The sequence below is a fragment of the Setaria italica genome, chromosome I (genome assembly GCF_000263155.2).
Source record: "Setaria italica strain Yugu1 chromosome I, Setaria_italica_v2.0, whole genome shotgun sequence".
NCBI classification, from domain to species: Eukaryota; Viridiplantae; Streptophyta; class Magnoliopsida; order Poales; family Poaceae; genus Setaria; species Setaria italica.
In genome coordinates this window covers 34,661,496-34,677,929 of record NC_028450.1, presented here as the reverse complement: position 1 = coordinate 34,677,929, position 16,434 = coordinate 34,661,496, and the positions used below count along the sequence as shown (strand labels likewise).

Here is a 16,434-nt window from a genome sequence, read left to right as displayed (position 1 = left end):
TTCCCCATCAATCCCCTAACCCGTGTCGGGCCCATTTCCTTTGGTGCAAGGTTCCACAGACCCGGCCTCTGCCGTTCTGTGACCACGCATGCCACCACGTGTGACATCCAGCAGGGGAAACTCCGTTCCAAGAACAATGGGGCGACCGCTCATGTCTAGGTTCAATCCGGTACTAGGCTTCCTCATCCCATACTAAGTATGAGGTTAGTACTTTCAAACACTTGATCACGAACACCACCACTGTCGGGCCTTAGCAAGTTTCATAGATAGACGGGGCGATCAACCGACCACCAAAGAGTTACCCAAACCCTGCCCCGTCCATCGTCCTTACAGTTGTAACAGAAGGGTAGACAACCAACTCCTACAACTCGCGAGTGACAGGAAATCACTCGACTTTTACCGCTTCCTATTTAAGCAAGCAGCTACTCGGTCCAACAGCTAGTGTTCAGATCAGGGAAGCTACGTTATGCGTCTAGGGTTCCAAACAACTCCTACACGTAAATGCACAAGCATGTTCAAGAAGGCATGCGCAAGTTTGGTAAAACAACATAGGGTTTTCATGCAACCGGGGCTTGCCTTCGAGCAAGGAGGAAGAGAACTGCTCGACTTCTGGGGCGGCTTCGGCTTCAGAGGGCAGGAGCTCAGCTACACCGTCGTCTTCTGGCGCCGGGTGCAGCTCGTAGAAGCCGTCGGCGAGGCGCAGCTCTACACGAATGCAATGCATTAGTTAGCATAGACGGTTATTTCAACAGCAACACTTGCAAGTCTGAGCCCAGAAACTCACGACGAAAAGCAAGAGGGTGGGAAGGTTCAAGGGAGCTGGTGGAGATCAAGAGGTAAGGGTCTGAGGAAAGGAACTTGTGATCTGACCCTTAAACTAGAGGGTTGGTGTGCTAGGGATCCTCAGACTCAACGCTGAAGGGTTCCCAAGTTTTACACATACACCCTTGGTTTGAAGAAAAAGGTTACAGCCGAGCCCTCGGGCGAGGCGGAGAAGGGTCGGCGGAACAGACAGGGTCGGGCGAGACGGAACCGGGGTCGGGCGGATAAGAGGGGTCGGGCGAAGCGGACAGGGGTCGGACGAGGCGGACCAGGGGTCGGCAGCTTACCTTCTTCCTACAAGGAAAGCTTGGGGTCGGGAAGAAACAGGATTGGGCGGAGGGGCTAAGGTTCTGAACAACGGCTAGGTGCGGCAGTACTCCGGCGGCGGCAGTGCTTCTTGTGGATCACAAGTGAGCTCTTACGCAACACGGAGGAGCAAGCGGCTGGATGGCTTGGGGAAAACGGAGTGGAGCGGAGAGGAGAGTTCCTCAGGAACTTAGTGTGTGGCGCTGGGAGCTCGAGCAGGGAGCAAGAGAAATAGCGGAAAGGCAGTGATGGCGGAGGGAACTCCGGCAGGGTTCGCGCATTCCCTTTTATAGCGGCTGGGAAGGGTGAAGGGAAAGCGGCGCGGGAGTGCGAAGGGGAGCGGCGCGAAGGCCGGGGAAGAAGCAATGGAGTGCTCTGCCTGGGCGGCGATTGAGCGACGAGGGCGGTGGTGCAGGACTTCGGGGATGACACCAGCGGTCATTGGGCTCTGGCGTCAGGGCAGCGTAGGAGCGGGTATGCCGGTGGTTGAGATTTGGCGGAGGCGGGCGTCGTCGTGCGGTAGAGTTGATGGAAGTGACCAGGTTAACGACGCTAGAATCAAGGGCGCTCAGGTGAGAAGACAGGCAGCCGGGGGCGAGCACGGAGAACAGATTGTCGGGCGGCTTCTGACAGGGCGGGGAAAGGAGCTGTCGCTGCCGTGGTCAGGGTTGGCGGAGGAGGAATCGTCGGGTAGCGAAGACCAGGCGGCGCGACTGTGTCGAAGTGACGGAAAAGACGGGCGACATTGGGCTCTGCGGCCGGGATCTGGCGGTGTGATGATGGGCGCGGGAGGCGAGGCGTTGCAGAAAGGTTGCAGAGGGGCTTCCGCTGCAATTGGAGAAGGGGGCGCGAGAATCCATTCGGTCGCGGGCCAGAGACGAGGCAGAGCGGCGGGCGTCGGAGAAGTTGAGCCACGCGGCGGGGAGACTCTGAAGCGGGCATGCAACTCGAGTGCGCCTGTCGCGGAAGATCTGGGGGAAAAGATCTCATGGGTCCACCGGTCAGATAGAACCGACATTTTGGGAAGGACTTAGAAGGATCCGACGGTGAGTCGGGGTTGGCGGGGTCGGAACTGGAGACAAGCGGGGAGGGGTCGGGTTTCAGGGGTCGGGACCGGTCGGGAGCTTGAACACTTAGGCTTGGAAAGCTAAGACAGGTGATGAGGGGCTCGGATTAAGATTAACTTGGAAGATTTGGGGCCGGTCGTCACAGAAGCCCAAGTCATATGCCTCACAAAGTGGTTTCTATACTGATTATGTGTTGACTTGGGATCATAAGGGTAAGGTGATTGCCAAGTATGTGGGCTACCGCACCAAGGACACATTAATCAAAAGGAATGTGTGGGTGCCCAAGGTTCTCGTGACTAACGCTCTAGGACCCAAGTCTCATTGGGTACCTAAAACACAAGCCTAATTTGTTTTGTAGGCTTACTCTATCGATGGAACTAAATGAGTGATTGATTGTGGATGCACCCATCATATGACCGGTGAGAAGAAGATGTTCCCTTCTTGTGAGATGAAGAAAAATCCTAAAGAAAATATTCTATTTGGTGATAATAGTGAAGGTACGGTTATTGGTCTAGGTAAAATTGCCATCTCAATCGATCATTCAATTTCTAATGTTTATTTGGTTGAATATTTGGACTACAATTTGTTATCTAGGTCACAAATTTGCGAGATAGGTTACAATTCTTTGTTCTCGAATGAGGGTGTAACCGTCTTTAGAAGAAGCGATGACTCTGTTGCTTTCAAGGGTGAAATCACGGGAAAGCTTTATCTGGTGGATTTTGCCTCGGATAAAGCTCAACTTGATACATGCTTGATGGCAAAGTGTAGCATGAGTTGGCTTTGGCATCACCGGCTATCTCATGTTGGGATGAATAATCTTAACAAGCTTCTAAAGGGGAAACACATCCTAGGACTAACAAATGTGCGCTTTGAGAAAGATAGAATTTGTAGTGCATGTCATGCCGGGAAACAAGTTGGTGCTCCTCATCCCTCCAAGAGCATTCTCACTACCACAAGATCATTGGAACTACTTCATATGGATATTTTTTTCACTACTTCATATGGATATTTTTGGTCCCGTGGCTTATGTTAGCATTGGAGGAAACAAATATAGATTTGTCATTGTTGATGATTACCTCGGTATACATGGGTGTTCTTTTTGCATGACAAGAGTGAAGTTCAAGGAATATTCAAGAAGTTTGCAACTAGAGCACAAAATGAGTTGGAAGTGAAGATAAGAGAGTAAGAAATGACAATGGCACCGAGTTCAAGAACACCAATATTGAAGAGTATCTTGACTAGGAAGGTATTGGTCATGAATTCTTCGTTCCATACACGCCACAACAAAATGGGATTGTGGAGAGAAAGAATAGGACTCTTATTGAAGCCGCAAGGATAATGCTTGATGAATACAAGACCTCAGATCAATTTCTGACGGAAGCGGTCAACATGACATGTCATGCTATCAACCATCTATATCTTCACAAGATGTTGCACAAAACCGCCTACAAGCTCCTAACCGGTAAAAAGTCTAATGTGTGTTACTTTAAAGTTTTTGGAATTAAGTGCTCCATTCTCAACAAGAACCTCAAAAGCTCTAAGTTTTCACCTAAAGTTGATGAAGGTTTTCTTCTTGGCTATGCCTCAAATGCTCATGGCTATCATCTCTTCAACAAAACCATCGGTTGCGTTGAAGTTGCGTGGGATGTGACATTTGATGATTCTAATGGTTCTCAAATAGAGCAAGTTGCTTCACATGATGTAGATGATGAAGAACCTCCATCACAAGCCACTGAGAAGATGGCAACCGGAGAAATCAAGCCTCAAGAGAAGAAAGATGATTGTGCCACAAGTCGTGGGCCTACAAATCAAGAAACCGCTGCAAGCTCCAAAAATTTTGGAGAAACCTGTGGAAATTCCGCAAGTTCTGGAAACTCCGGGCAAATCTCCGAAAATTTTGAAGATGCTAGTGAAAATGCAGAACGTCAAGCTGAGGATGATGAATTGATCCAGCATCAAGCTCCTAACCCGGTCCATCAAAGTGTTCAACGTAATCACCCAGTGGACAACATATTAGGAAGCATCCAAAGAGGGGTAACTACTCATTCAAGATTAGCAAATTTTTGTGAACATTACTCGTTTGTTTCCTCTTTGGAACCTCTTAAGGTAGATGAAGCGTTGGATGATCCAGATTGGGTGTTGGCCATGCAAGAAGAGTTGAACAACTTCACTCGTTATGAAGCCTGATCCTTAGTGGAACGCCCCAAGCAAAATGTTATTGGAACAAAATGGGTGTTTCGCAGCAAGCAAGATGAGCATGGTATGGTGACAAGAAACAAAGAAAGGTTGGTTGCTCAAGGGTTCACTCAAATCGAGGGATTGGATTTTGGAGAAACCTATGCACCGATGGTAAGACTTGAGGCTATCCGCATATTACTAGCATTTCCTACTCATCAAAAAAAGATGTCCATGATGGGAGAGTTGATGTCCTTTTTTGGATTTCAAATAAAGCAACTCAAAGATGGCACCTTTATAAGTCAAACCAAGTACACTCTCAAGATATGCTCAAGAAATTTGACATGGAGAATGCCAAGCCCATCAAAACCCCAATGCCATCAAATGGACATCTTGATCTAAATGAGGATGGTAAGATTGTGGATCAAAAGGTATATCGCTCCATGATTAGCTCTTTACTTTACCATTGTGCATCTAGACCCGATATTATACTTAGTGTGTGCATGTGTGCAAGATTTCAAGCTAATTCTAAGGAATGTCATTTAATGGATGTTAAGAGAATCTTAAGATATCTAGTACACACTTCTAACCTTGGCTTGTGGTATCCAAAAGGCTCCACTTTCAATCTACTTAGCTATTCCGATTCGGATTATGCTAGTTGCAAAGCAGATAGAAAGAGTACATCCGGGACTTGTCAATTCCTTGGTAGGTCCTTAGTGTCTTGGAGTTCCAAGAAACAAAGTTCCGTTGCCCTATCCACCACCGAGGCTAAGTATGTTGCAGCCGGTGCTTGTTGTGCTCAACTGCTATGGATGAGGGCTCACATTGAAAGACTTTGGTTGTGAGTTTAGCAAGATACCTCTCTTGTATGATAATGAGAGTTCTATCAAGATATCTAACAATCCCGTAAATCATTCTAGATTAAAGCACATAGACATAAGACACCATTTTCTAAGGGACCATGAAGCCAAAGGAGATATCACTCTTAGCCATGTGAGCACCGAAATGCAACTAGCCGATATCTTCACAAAGCCCATAGATGAGCAAAGGTTTTGTGCTTTGAGAAGTGAACTAAATATCTTGGATTCTTGTAACTTGGCTTGATATCATGTGCATGTTTGTGTGATCTAGTATAGATGTATTTCAAAAGAAAAATCTTCTTGAAAAATTCGAGTGTGTTTTTTATTTGAAAAATATTTGCAGTAAATTGGCTCTATCACTTGGATCATTGCTCTCATTGGTTGATTGGTGGATGATCTCAAGTGATAGAGCATCTCATGCTCATATTTATTACTACCTTAATTCACTAAATCTATCCCAGATCAAATTCCAATCAAATCTCATGGTTGTTAGCCAGAGGGAACGAAATCTCTGGGCTTTTCCGGAAATTCTGAAAGTTGCGGAATCTTCAGAACTTTTTTCGAAAAATTCCGTAACTTAATGGGTATTTACTTTTACCCTACGGAAGTTACCAGTTCATCTCTTTCATTTACCCCACCAGCTTCTCTCTCCTCCTCTCTATCTACCCTCTTGCCCCCTAGGGTGATTTGGGGATTCCACCACCCAAAACTCGCTATATCATCAAGGAAGGCTCCAATCAAGCGGGGGATTCACGTATTGTTCTTGAAATCAAAGTTTGAAGGCTCCCTCATCTCCTCCCCAAAGGTATCCCAAGTTCATCTCGCCTAATCTATCAATGTAGGTCGTCTCTTAGGATTTCTTTTGCATAGAACTCTTCTCTAGCATGAGTAGGCCTAGGATATTCAATTTCATATCAATCCCATGATGGATTCATAATATATGAGATGTTAGGGTTTTGGTCTGCGAGTTCCTAAATATTCCGGAAAGGATTTCCGAAATCTCCGCAACTTGCGGAAACTCCAGACATTTTTTCGAAATCTTCGTAACTCGCAGCTCAAACCTCTTATGTTGATTACTCTCTGAATTTTTCATGTCCCTTTCCCTCATTTTCTTGTTCATTGTTCTATCCAGATGGGAAGAGAGAAAATGGAAACTCGTGCTTGTGTGGTGCAAAGGTGGACAAAGGCAAGGCATGACCTAAATCCTCCTAGAGTTGAAAGTGAAGAAGAGTCTGAGGAAGAAGAATCTGAAGAAGAACAGTTTGTGGTTGCTTAGAGGAGGAAGGGGAAAGAAAAGGCAGCTGAAGGATCCCGTAGATCTTCTCGTCCCACAGCTCCATCTATCATGCCATCTTGCCTAGCTCCTGAGCCTAAGCCAATCAAGAGAAATCAAAGTATAGCATATCACATTTGTCCTAAAACTCCAGAGCATCTCACTCCCACTTTTGACCAAGATCAAAGGATAGAATCCATTTGCCCAACTCTTCACGATGTTACATCTCTTATGGGATACACTCCTAGGTTGGGAAAGAATTATTACAAGCTGTCCTTAGCCCTCAAGGAAGAAAGGAGGAAGGATCCTTTTAGATATGACAAGATGGAGGGGATTGATGCATGTTTTTGGAATGAGTTTCACATGGATTTCTATAGCTCCGTGGTGCTACATAAGAAAAACAAGCCCCCTGTTGTCCCTATGAGATATGTGGATTGGCCATACTATGAGAAGGATGATGATGCCACATTCAAGGAGGTGATTGCAAAGTGTAAGGAGTTTGGCCTTTATGAGCTCATGGGTTTTAGATATCATTTTTAATGCTGAGATCCTTGGCCAATTTCATAGTTCCTATTACTTCCAATCAAGCACCAACTCTATTCATTGGACCACTATGGGTGAGCACTATTGCATTGACTATATGACCTTCTCTCATGTTTTGGGGCTTCGAAGAAAGGATGAGAAGCGTGATGCTATTCATGTTGAATACAAGGTCCGGTCCAAGAATGTACCCTTCATGTTCAACACTCCTATGTTGGCTCTTAAGGGGAAGACAAACAATTTGCAACCTTTTTTCTATGTGTTCAATTAGTTTTTCAGAAACACAGTCAATCCTAAGGGAGGAGATGCCACCTTTCTTCACTTTTATGCAGGAAATCTCTTGAACCATGTTGCTCCAACAGGGAACCCCTTTTGCATCTTTGACTACATTTGGAATGAGCTTCGCCGTGCTATGAATGACTCTAGGAAGAATCTTCCCTATGCTCCATATCTCATGTATATGATTGAGAGGGTAACAAAGATCATCTTTCCCAAGGATTGCGCTCATGAGCCACTTCACATTCGCTTTTATGATGGTGACGGTCCACGTTCGACAGTTACTTCTTGTCGCTATGCCGGCTCTTCTAGCCATGTTCCTCGCCATGATGACGAGCCCTATCCATCTTCTCCTCCTAGGCAGTTCCGCAAGCCAAGAGGCTCCGTGATCAAGAGGGTGCTTAGGAGCATGTTATGCATGTGCTAGCATATAGTTTGGGGAATTAATGAGAACAGGTGTGACATCATCGAGATCAAGGCTTCACAAGGCCTCCCTGTTGATATATATCATAAGCTCCCCGAGTTTGATGATCCATTCGCCAAATGGGATGCCATGGATGCCGCCGTCGACGCCGCTACTGCTGCTCCATCTCCTATGCTAGCAGCACCTATTAGCTCTTGTCACCCTCGCCGCTCCACCTGCACTAGCTATTTTGAGGAAGACGAGGAGGAGGACGAGGAAGAGGACGAGGATGATGATGATGAGGAGGACGACGACTACAACGACGATGAGTAGCGACTGCTGTTTCATTTCCTTTTTGACGCTTGATGCCAAAGAGGGAGTGAAAATGGATGGATGATGGATTTATCTATCTCATGTGTATCAAATTAAGTTTCACTTCTTAACTGTATGTAAGACTATGTGACCATGAGAACTTGTAATTGGTGTTGTGGATGCTTTAGAACTACTTTTAGTTATCTAAGGATGCTTGTGTGTTAGTGTGAAATTTTTCTGTGATGACTGTTATTTGAGCATGCTAGAATGTGCGGAGATTCCGAAACTTTTTCGGAAATTCCATAACTTGCAAAAGTTTCCGAAGATTTCTACGGAATCTCCAGACATTCTGTCACTTTTCTCTCTTTTTCTGCTGTTGAGTGCATGGTCTGTCATATGCATCACGAGAACATGTTTCACACTCTTTTAGGCACCCCACTGCTGCTAGGACATGTGCTCCTCTCATGTTTCCTCTCACATTGTGTCAATAAACTTTTGAAAGTTATCATGGAATTCAATTCCTATGGCATACATTAAGGTGGAGTTGCACATGCTCTCGCTTTGTTTTTAATTTTGAGATACATTATCCTCTTATTTATAAGACTTAAGCATGTTGTCATCAATCATCAAAAGGGGAAAGATTGAAGAGTATCTTGGCCTTCTAAGTAGATTTTGATGAATTAATGATACAAGCTTAAGTGTCTAATGAACTTTCAAGTGCATAAGCAGGTTTCAAATGATTGGTGGACATGCAGCACTTGTGGATGACCCTCAAAAAGGAAATGAATGAATATGAGGCATACCTTGAAGGCTAAATTTATTTTGGTTTGAATTTGAGTATTAGGAATACCGCACTATTAAGAGGGGTACGTAATCTTTGGTCTTTACGTTAAACAAGGTGCTCAAGATGACTTAAACAACCCTATAAGAGACACCTTTGCACCTGCATTCACTAGGGGATACTTAGAATGGTACTGATATAAAAGCTCTGGAGTATTCCGGAGAAAGTTCCAAAATGTTCCGGAGGTTCCAGAGTTTCCGGAGAAAGCTCCGGAAAACTCCGGAACTTAACGTCCCAACGGCTAGTTTCGGGGTGAAGGGGTATAAATACCCCCTCACCCCCTCCCACAGTTACTCTCTTGATCTAACTTCATGTTGAGCTTCAGAAAAGCATTCAAGTCCCCCTCTTTACTCCCCTCTGGCATTCTTGGTGAGATTTGGTGGGATTTAACGAGGGATTCAAGGGAAGGGCAAGAGAGTGTGCTAGTAAGCTAATTTCCTATCTCTTGAGCACCTTGTTCTTCGTCAAGCTAGTGATTTCATGTTTGTTACTCTTGGAGCTTCAAGCTCCTAGCTGGCTAGGCATTGCTCATGGAGCATCCAAGGTTGTGGCTGCCCACGAGAAGTTTGTGTGCGTGTCAGTTGCTTAGATTTGGACTCTTGGAGAGATCCAGGCTCCAGCTGCCGGCCGATCCCCGGACCTTCACTGTCGGTGGAGAGCAGGAGTAGAATGGTGCTCGACCGTCTCTTCCTCCACTCGTGTGATCCTCGCATACTTAGGCAGTGTTTGGCAGCCTGGTCCAGCTCAGCCAGGCTCTGGCTAGCCCAGCCAGGCTCATGGCATACAGAGATTATGTTTGGCAAATTTGCATTTGATGAGCCTAGTTCATTTAGAATTATGTTTGTTAACCTGCACAAATTGATAGGCTTACCTTGCATTCAATCTAAGGTAGACTTACCACACTCTTGCCCGCATCTGATAGGCTTACCTTGCATCCAATCTAAGGTAGACTTACCACATTCTCGCCCGCGTCTATCAGTGCCACCGTGGCCGCGCTTGCCACGCACACCACCGCGGTAGCTCGCCCCACCGCGGCCCCACCCGCCACGCATGCCCCCGACGCGGCTTGCCCGCACCCGCGCGCTCGCGCCACTGCACGCCACCGCTCACCACAGCCGCTTCGGCCATGCGACCGCCGCTACCTCGCCTAGCATGGCCGCCACCCTTGCCCAGCGTGGCTCCTTCATGTGGTCGCAACCCCTGGCCGCCGCTTCTGCTTTGCATCTGCCGCGACCGCTTTCCTCACCGAAAATGTGGTGGATCTACCACCGATAATTCCAACTCTTCCTCTCACTATCGCTCTATTGTCCAGCACAACACAGACTGTGCAAGCATTACTCAAATTCAAGCTACCATATAAGAAGAAAATGAATTCCTGATCGAATTAAAACCTACATTCCTTGTTTAGTAATCCCAATTGTATAAATTGAAGAGCAAGGAGGATTTTGAAAAGGGAAAAAGAACACATCATGTCAGCAGAATAAATTAAACGAGCAGCAGTAAGAACAGAATCGATCAATTCAGGAGAAAGCAAGTGGCAAGATAGAATTTTTGCCACAGTGCCACACGTCAGCCTGGGATTGCCTACGAGACTCGATTGAGCGGCAGGAGAGCTTGCGGGCGGATTGTCGATTCCGCCAGTTTCGTCCTCTTCCGCTCCTTCCTCGATTTTGCTAGGTGTGAGGCGCACATTAGCTCAGGGAAGCTCGGGTAGGTATGGTGGGGCCATCCATGGCGCGCGCATCGGACAGGGGTGGATTGGGGAAACAACATCGACGGTCAGGCATGGGGCACATGGACGGCTAGATCAGGTGGAATCTTTAGGGTCAGGATTGATGCCGTCGGTGAGGATGGCGCGGTGAAGGAGGCGGCAGACCGGCAGTGGCACGTGGGGAGCAGCGGCACGTTGCGAGCGTGAGGAGAAAAGAACCGGGGGTTACCTTAACACCTCGTGAGTGCTAGTTTGGGCCTGCACCACGTGGAACGACCGATTTTGGCGCTCCACGCGATGCTGGCTAGAAGGCCTCTTTTGCACCGCGCGGGCCTAGCCCGGGAGGCCGACTAGGCTAGCAAACACAGCTGGTTGCACCAGCTAGGTCTGGTCCAATCTCCATTCGGGCTAGCAAACAGACCCTTAGAGTTCAGTTAAGGCTCCCCCGTCAAATTATCTTCACCCTATTATGATGGACTTGACAGATCCTCCGTAGATGGTTAACGAGGTGATAGATCACACGAGGGTCTCATGGGATGTCCAAAAGCTTCATGCTGTTTTCTGTCCATCTGATGTTGATGCAATTATAAATATATCCCTCTGCACTCGGAAACAAGGGGATTTCTGAGCATGGCACCATGAAAAGAAGGGTATTTTCTCAGTTCGCTCAGATTACAGGATGTTGGTTGTAAACAAATAATGAGCTACAACGTATCTAGAGAATATTGCTAGGAGATTAGATTTAAGGTCTGAGAAAAATGAATGGAAGTCGTTATGGCAGGTTAAGGCCATCAAAGATACATGTGTTCTTGTGGAGGCTTGCTCATCACTCCTTGCCATCAAGTGATGTACTACATCATAGGAACATGGCTACTCGAAGAACATCAAAGATACATGTGTTCTTGTGGAGGCTTGCTCATCACTCCTTGCCATCAAGTGATGTACTACATCATAGGAACATGGCTACTCGAAGCACCTGTTCGATCTGTGGTATGCCTGATTCTTGGAAGCACTCATTGATAGAGTGCAATATGGCGAAATGCGTATGAGCTCTAGAATGCGAGGAAATTACACAGCTGATGAGTGAAACTCAGGAGACTCAGCCTAGAGGATGGTTAGCAGCTATTATCAGCTCGTTAAAGCATGCGAATCTGACGAGGATGGTGGTCACTCTTTGGCCCATCTCATATGCTCGCAGGAAGGCGATCCACGAGAACTCTTTTCAGAGTTCTTTATCTACTCACTGTTTTGTGAACAATTTTATAGTTGACCTGGAGATGATCAAGACGGTGCATGCGGCATCGGTGAGACGTACCCAAGGTATCCCACCTCGGTGGATCCCTCCACCACTAGGCCTTGTTAATATCAATGTCGATACAACCACTTCGAAGAATTAAAGTAAGGCAGTGGCGGCTGCCATTGCTAGGGACGCTGCAAGAAACTTTTTGGGAGCGTTTGCGCTGGTGATTCGTGGACTCTATTGTCGAGACTATTGCGTGCAAGGAAGACCTGGCGTTGGCGAGTAACCTCATGATTCAACACTTCAGGCTAGCCTCGGACAATGTTAAGGTGATCAGAGGAACGTGGAGGGAGAAATGGCTGCTCATGGCCATATTATCAGGGAGATAAAGCTACAGCAGCGCAGTTTGGTGGATGCTCACATATTGCAAGGAGTGCGATTTATGATGAGTTTGGTAGGTAAGTTTGGCTGTTAAATCTGACTCAAGACGGTTGGAACTCTTATAACTCTGTTGGTGAATAAAGAGTTATGAAAAAAAAAACTCCCCCGTCACGACCAGAGATGACGGACGCGCAGGCGACGACCGCGTCGCACGATCCCGGTGCCTCCGCCACCACCAGTTCCGTCATCCCGTGGACTGCTAGTTCTAGCCTGCTAGCAAGTAGCACGCACCGCAGCAGACTTTGACCAGACGACGGCTGACCCGTCTCGCCCCCGGCTCCCCATCGCACCAGCCACAGCCCGCTTAGGCGCAGCCGTGCAAGCGCCGCCCGCGCCGTTCAACCCCCGTGCCCGTCCGCCGTAGACCTGCCGCCCGCACGCGCGCGTTGAACCCTCCTCCCGAGTTCGCACCCCCGCTCGGCGGAACCCTTTTTATCATCTCCCTCTCAATTCCCAGCACCATCGCTCCCCTTCCGACTCCGCTACCGGATCAATCCACTCCACCCGACTCCTCCATGGACCTCCCCAAGCCGCCGTCCACGGCCGCCTCGTCGGCGGGGTCGGAGGCGCCGAACCCGCACGCCTTCACCTGCGAGCTCCCGCACTCGATCTACGCGCTCGCCTTCTCCCCCACCGCGCCCGTCCTCGCCTCCGGCAGCTTCCTCGAGGACCTCCACAACCGCGTCTCCCTCCTCTCCTTCGACCCCGCCCGCCCCTCCGCCGCCTCCTTCCGCGCCCTCCCGGCCCTCTCCTTCGACCACCCCTACCCGCCCACCAAGCTCCAGTTCAACCCTCGCCCCGCCGCGCCCTCCCTCCTCGCCTCCTCCGCCGACACGCTCCGCATCTGGAGCGCCCCGCTCGACGACCTCTCCGCCTCCGCCCCGCCGCCCGAGCTCCGCTCCGTCCTCGACAACCGCAAGGCCTCCTCCGAGTTCTCCGCGCCCCTCACCTCCTTCGACTGGAACGAGGCCGAGCCCCGCCGCATCGGGACCGCTTCTATCGACACCACCTGCACCGTCTGGGACATCGACCGCGGCGTCGTCGAGACGCAGCTCATCGCGCACGACAAGGCCGTGCACGACATCGCCTGGGGCGAAGCCGGGGTCTTCGCATCCGTTTCCGCCGACGGCTCCGTCCGCGTCTTCGACCTACGGGACAAGGAGCACTCCACCATCGTCTATGAGAGCCCACGCCCAGACACGCCGCTCCTCAGGCTGGCGTGGAACCGCTTCGACCTCCGCTACATGGCCGCGCTGCTTATGGACAGCAGCGCCGTCGTCGTGCTCGACATACGCGCTCCTGGGGTGCCTGTGGCCGAGCTGCATCGGCACCGGGCCTGCGCCAACGCGGTGGCGTGGGCGCCACAGGCCAGCAGGCATCTCTGTTCGGCTGGGGACGACGGGCAGGCAATGATATGGGAGCTTCCCGAAACGGCGCCGGCACCGGCGCCAGCAGCAGCTGTGCCTGCCGAGGGGATTGATCCTGTGCTAGTGTATGATGCAGGCGCCGAGATAAACCAGCTTCAGTGGTCGGCCGCCCACCCAGACTGGATGGCCATCGCATTTGAGAACAAGGTCCAGCTTCTCAGGGTCTGATAAGGTTGGTACCATGGTGATATGTGGTTCGCCACTTCTATTTATATAATTTTTGTCTATTTATGTCAATATATTTAAAATTTAACTGAAGATGATTGGGCACATTGGTGTGAGGTCTTGGAATTGTAATAGTCTGATAGGAACCAGATGGAACTAATTATCATGGTGTTCCCATAATATTTGGAAGTAGTTTAATTCGACCAGTCGTGCTAAGCTTGAAAGTCGCTAATTTGTGCATCCATGCAATTTCTGATTAACTATCCACGAGGTGCTTCTTTTTTTTCCTTATGTGAATGATGGCCTAATGATTGCAAGTGCAAAATACAATGTATTTAGAATATCAAAATTTGGAGTAAGTTCATCTTCGTGTGATTGTTACCTGGAAATTAGAATAGCCAAATGGATAGTAGCAAATTTACTGTTCTGAATTGAGTCCACATTTTCTGAACTTAGAAGGTCCAGCTTAATACACCACGAAAGTCCAACTAGTCTTGTACCAGCTCAACAAAGGTACATGGTTCAAGCAAACGCTTCAACAGACGCCTGCCTTGTTCTGCATTGCATCCTGTAGCTGGGCCACTTATGCTCTGCATTATTCCCAACACTGTATAGGATCAGGTGAAAACTTGTCTTTTTAGTCTTAACTCGAAAACACCCTATTCATGATTATAAATTCAGACATTAAAAGTAAAGACGGGCGGTGGCCGTTCAATCGCCTATGATATACGGACCAACTGGTCAAAAATGGGTTTGTGCTGCAGGTGTTGAAGCAAAGATCATATAGCCTTTTTTTTTGCGGGTAGATCATATAGCCTAATTGACTGCAAGTTGAAACACACTGCTCATAACGTTGATATTGTAGGTTTGCTATATATATGATAAAGAGACTATAATGAGAGTTGAGGAGCCATTTCCCTTTTCATTCTTCTGTTCTGAAAGACTGTTCCATGAGGCTATAGTTATCTTTCTCATACAGAAAACTATAATTACAAAGATCTGACCCTATTCCCTAATTTCTTACAGAATTCAATTGTCTTGCCCTTTTCTCTTCAAGGCTTGCTTCCTATTTAATTACTGGTGGAAATCATGTTTCGGTTTTAATATGACATGTATATTGCATTTGCATGCTATTCACCACCAAATTACAGTTATTGTACTGTTTCATAGTAGCAGGCGTTGCTAGCAATATTAGAATTTGTTTTTGTTGTAAACCAGTATCAATAATAACTGCATATATAATATGATCAACTTTCAAGAGATTGAACATTGCTCTAAAGAACGTATTTGGGAAAGTTGATCGTGTGTTTTAAGTTTTAACTATGTTTCTAAAGAACTTATCTCGAGCTATCCTTTGCCTTAATTTCATATCAATCCACTAAAACAGTAGTGTTTCTGTTAATTGATATCCCATATATATTTGATGGAAAGCCCCCTTATAATGCAGAACTACTCTGAAGAAAGCTCAATTCTGTGGAGGTGGAACCATCAGCCTTATATGCAGCTTGTGCTGGCAGACCTGTTGACATGTTTGGTACACCATTAACACCGGAATCAGCCATTCTACTAAGCTATGGCAATAGTTTCTGTTTCAGGAAGCCACCTATTTGGCCAGCAAGGAACGAACCTGCTGTCTTAAATCTCAGCAAAAGCTACATGAGTTTCCTGTGAAGTAGAAATATAGGGCTGCATTTATCTCTGAACTTCCTGTGAATGTAGAAATATAGAGCTGGATTTGTCTGTCTCTGAACTTACCTGTTAATGTAGAAATATAGAGCTTCTAGCTTTGACGTACTGCAGCACTGGTTCCTGAATGGACTAGAAAATCATTTGCCTTTAAAGAAATCCCTTGTGTTATATGATTACACAGATCAGGTTGTATATACTATCTAGTAGTTATCTTTATTTTTAATTATTATTCAGGTATGTAAGACCTTCCAATTATGTTATGAAAAAAAAAGGTTCCTAAGTAAATGGCAGCAGGCGACTATGAAGAAAATATTTGAAGAAAGAGGCTAGCTGAAATTTGATGTTGAATATCGTTTGTTTGAAATATGAAAACACTGTAAGGGCTCTAATAAGGCCGTCGTCTCTGAAGTACAGTACCGTGATCAGATAATGGGAGCAAACAAGACGTTTTTTAACTGATACCACAACCAACAGGCAGAAATGTATCTAAAGAATGTAGAAATGGCGTGGAATTTACTAGAATTTCATAGGACCGTGGAATTCCTTTACATAGGAAAAGACTCCTGCGTTTTAAACATGGCTTGTTTCAACGGGCCAACGAACTTTCAGATGACAAGCTGAATTGTGTTTGCTTGTTAAGATTAACACATCATAACGATGTCAAATTTTGTCTCTTTCGAACTCACAAAATTGGGAACTGTTTTATTTCTATTTACATTGCAGCACAGCAGTTCTTTTTTAGACAAAACTTAGACGAAAAATTATAGCCGGAAGAAGACAAGAAGTCCTGAATCTTCTCCCTGAACTGCCGCCCATCTCCAATCCGACTTGGGACCCTTCCGTGTCGTTGTTCCCTGTCTTGTTTCTGCCGTTTCGACCGTCGATC

At 47.2% G+C, this 16,434-nt stretch overlaps 1 protein-coding gene across 1 annotated transcript; it reads left to right on the top strand.

The window, feature by feature from the left end:
- The first annotated feature begins 12,495 nt into the window (after window positions 1–12,495).
- Window positions 12,496–15,833, top strand: LOC101762746 (protein TRANSPARENT TESTA GLABRA 1). The gene is made up of 2 exons (XM_004953404.2): window positions 12,496–13,866; window positions 15,307–15,833. The coding sequence occupies exon 1, from the start codon at window positions 12,783–12,785 to the stop codon at window positions 13,860–13,862; it is 1,080 nt and encodes a 359-aa protein (XP_004953461.1). The 5' UTR covers window positions 12,496–12,782; the 3' UTR covers window positions 13,863–13,866; window positions 15,307–15,833.
- The last annotated feature ends 601 nt before the right edge of the window (window positions 15,834–16,434 follow it).

What these genes read in the sequence shown, in the direction of transcription:
- LOC101762746 (XM_004953404.2), top strand. Translation starts at nt 12,783, where the DNA reads ATGGACCTCCCCAAGCCGCCGTCCACGGCCGCCTCGTCGGCGGGGTCG.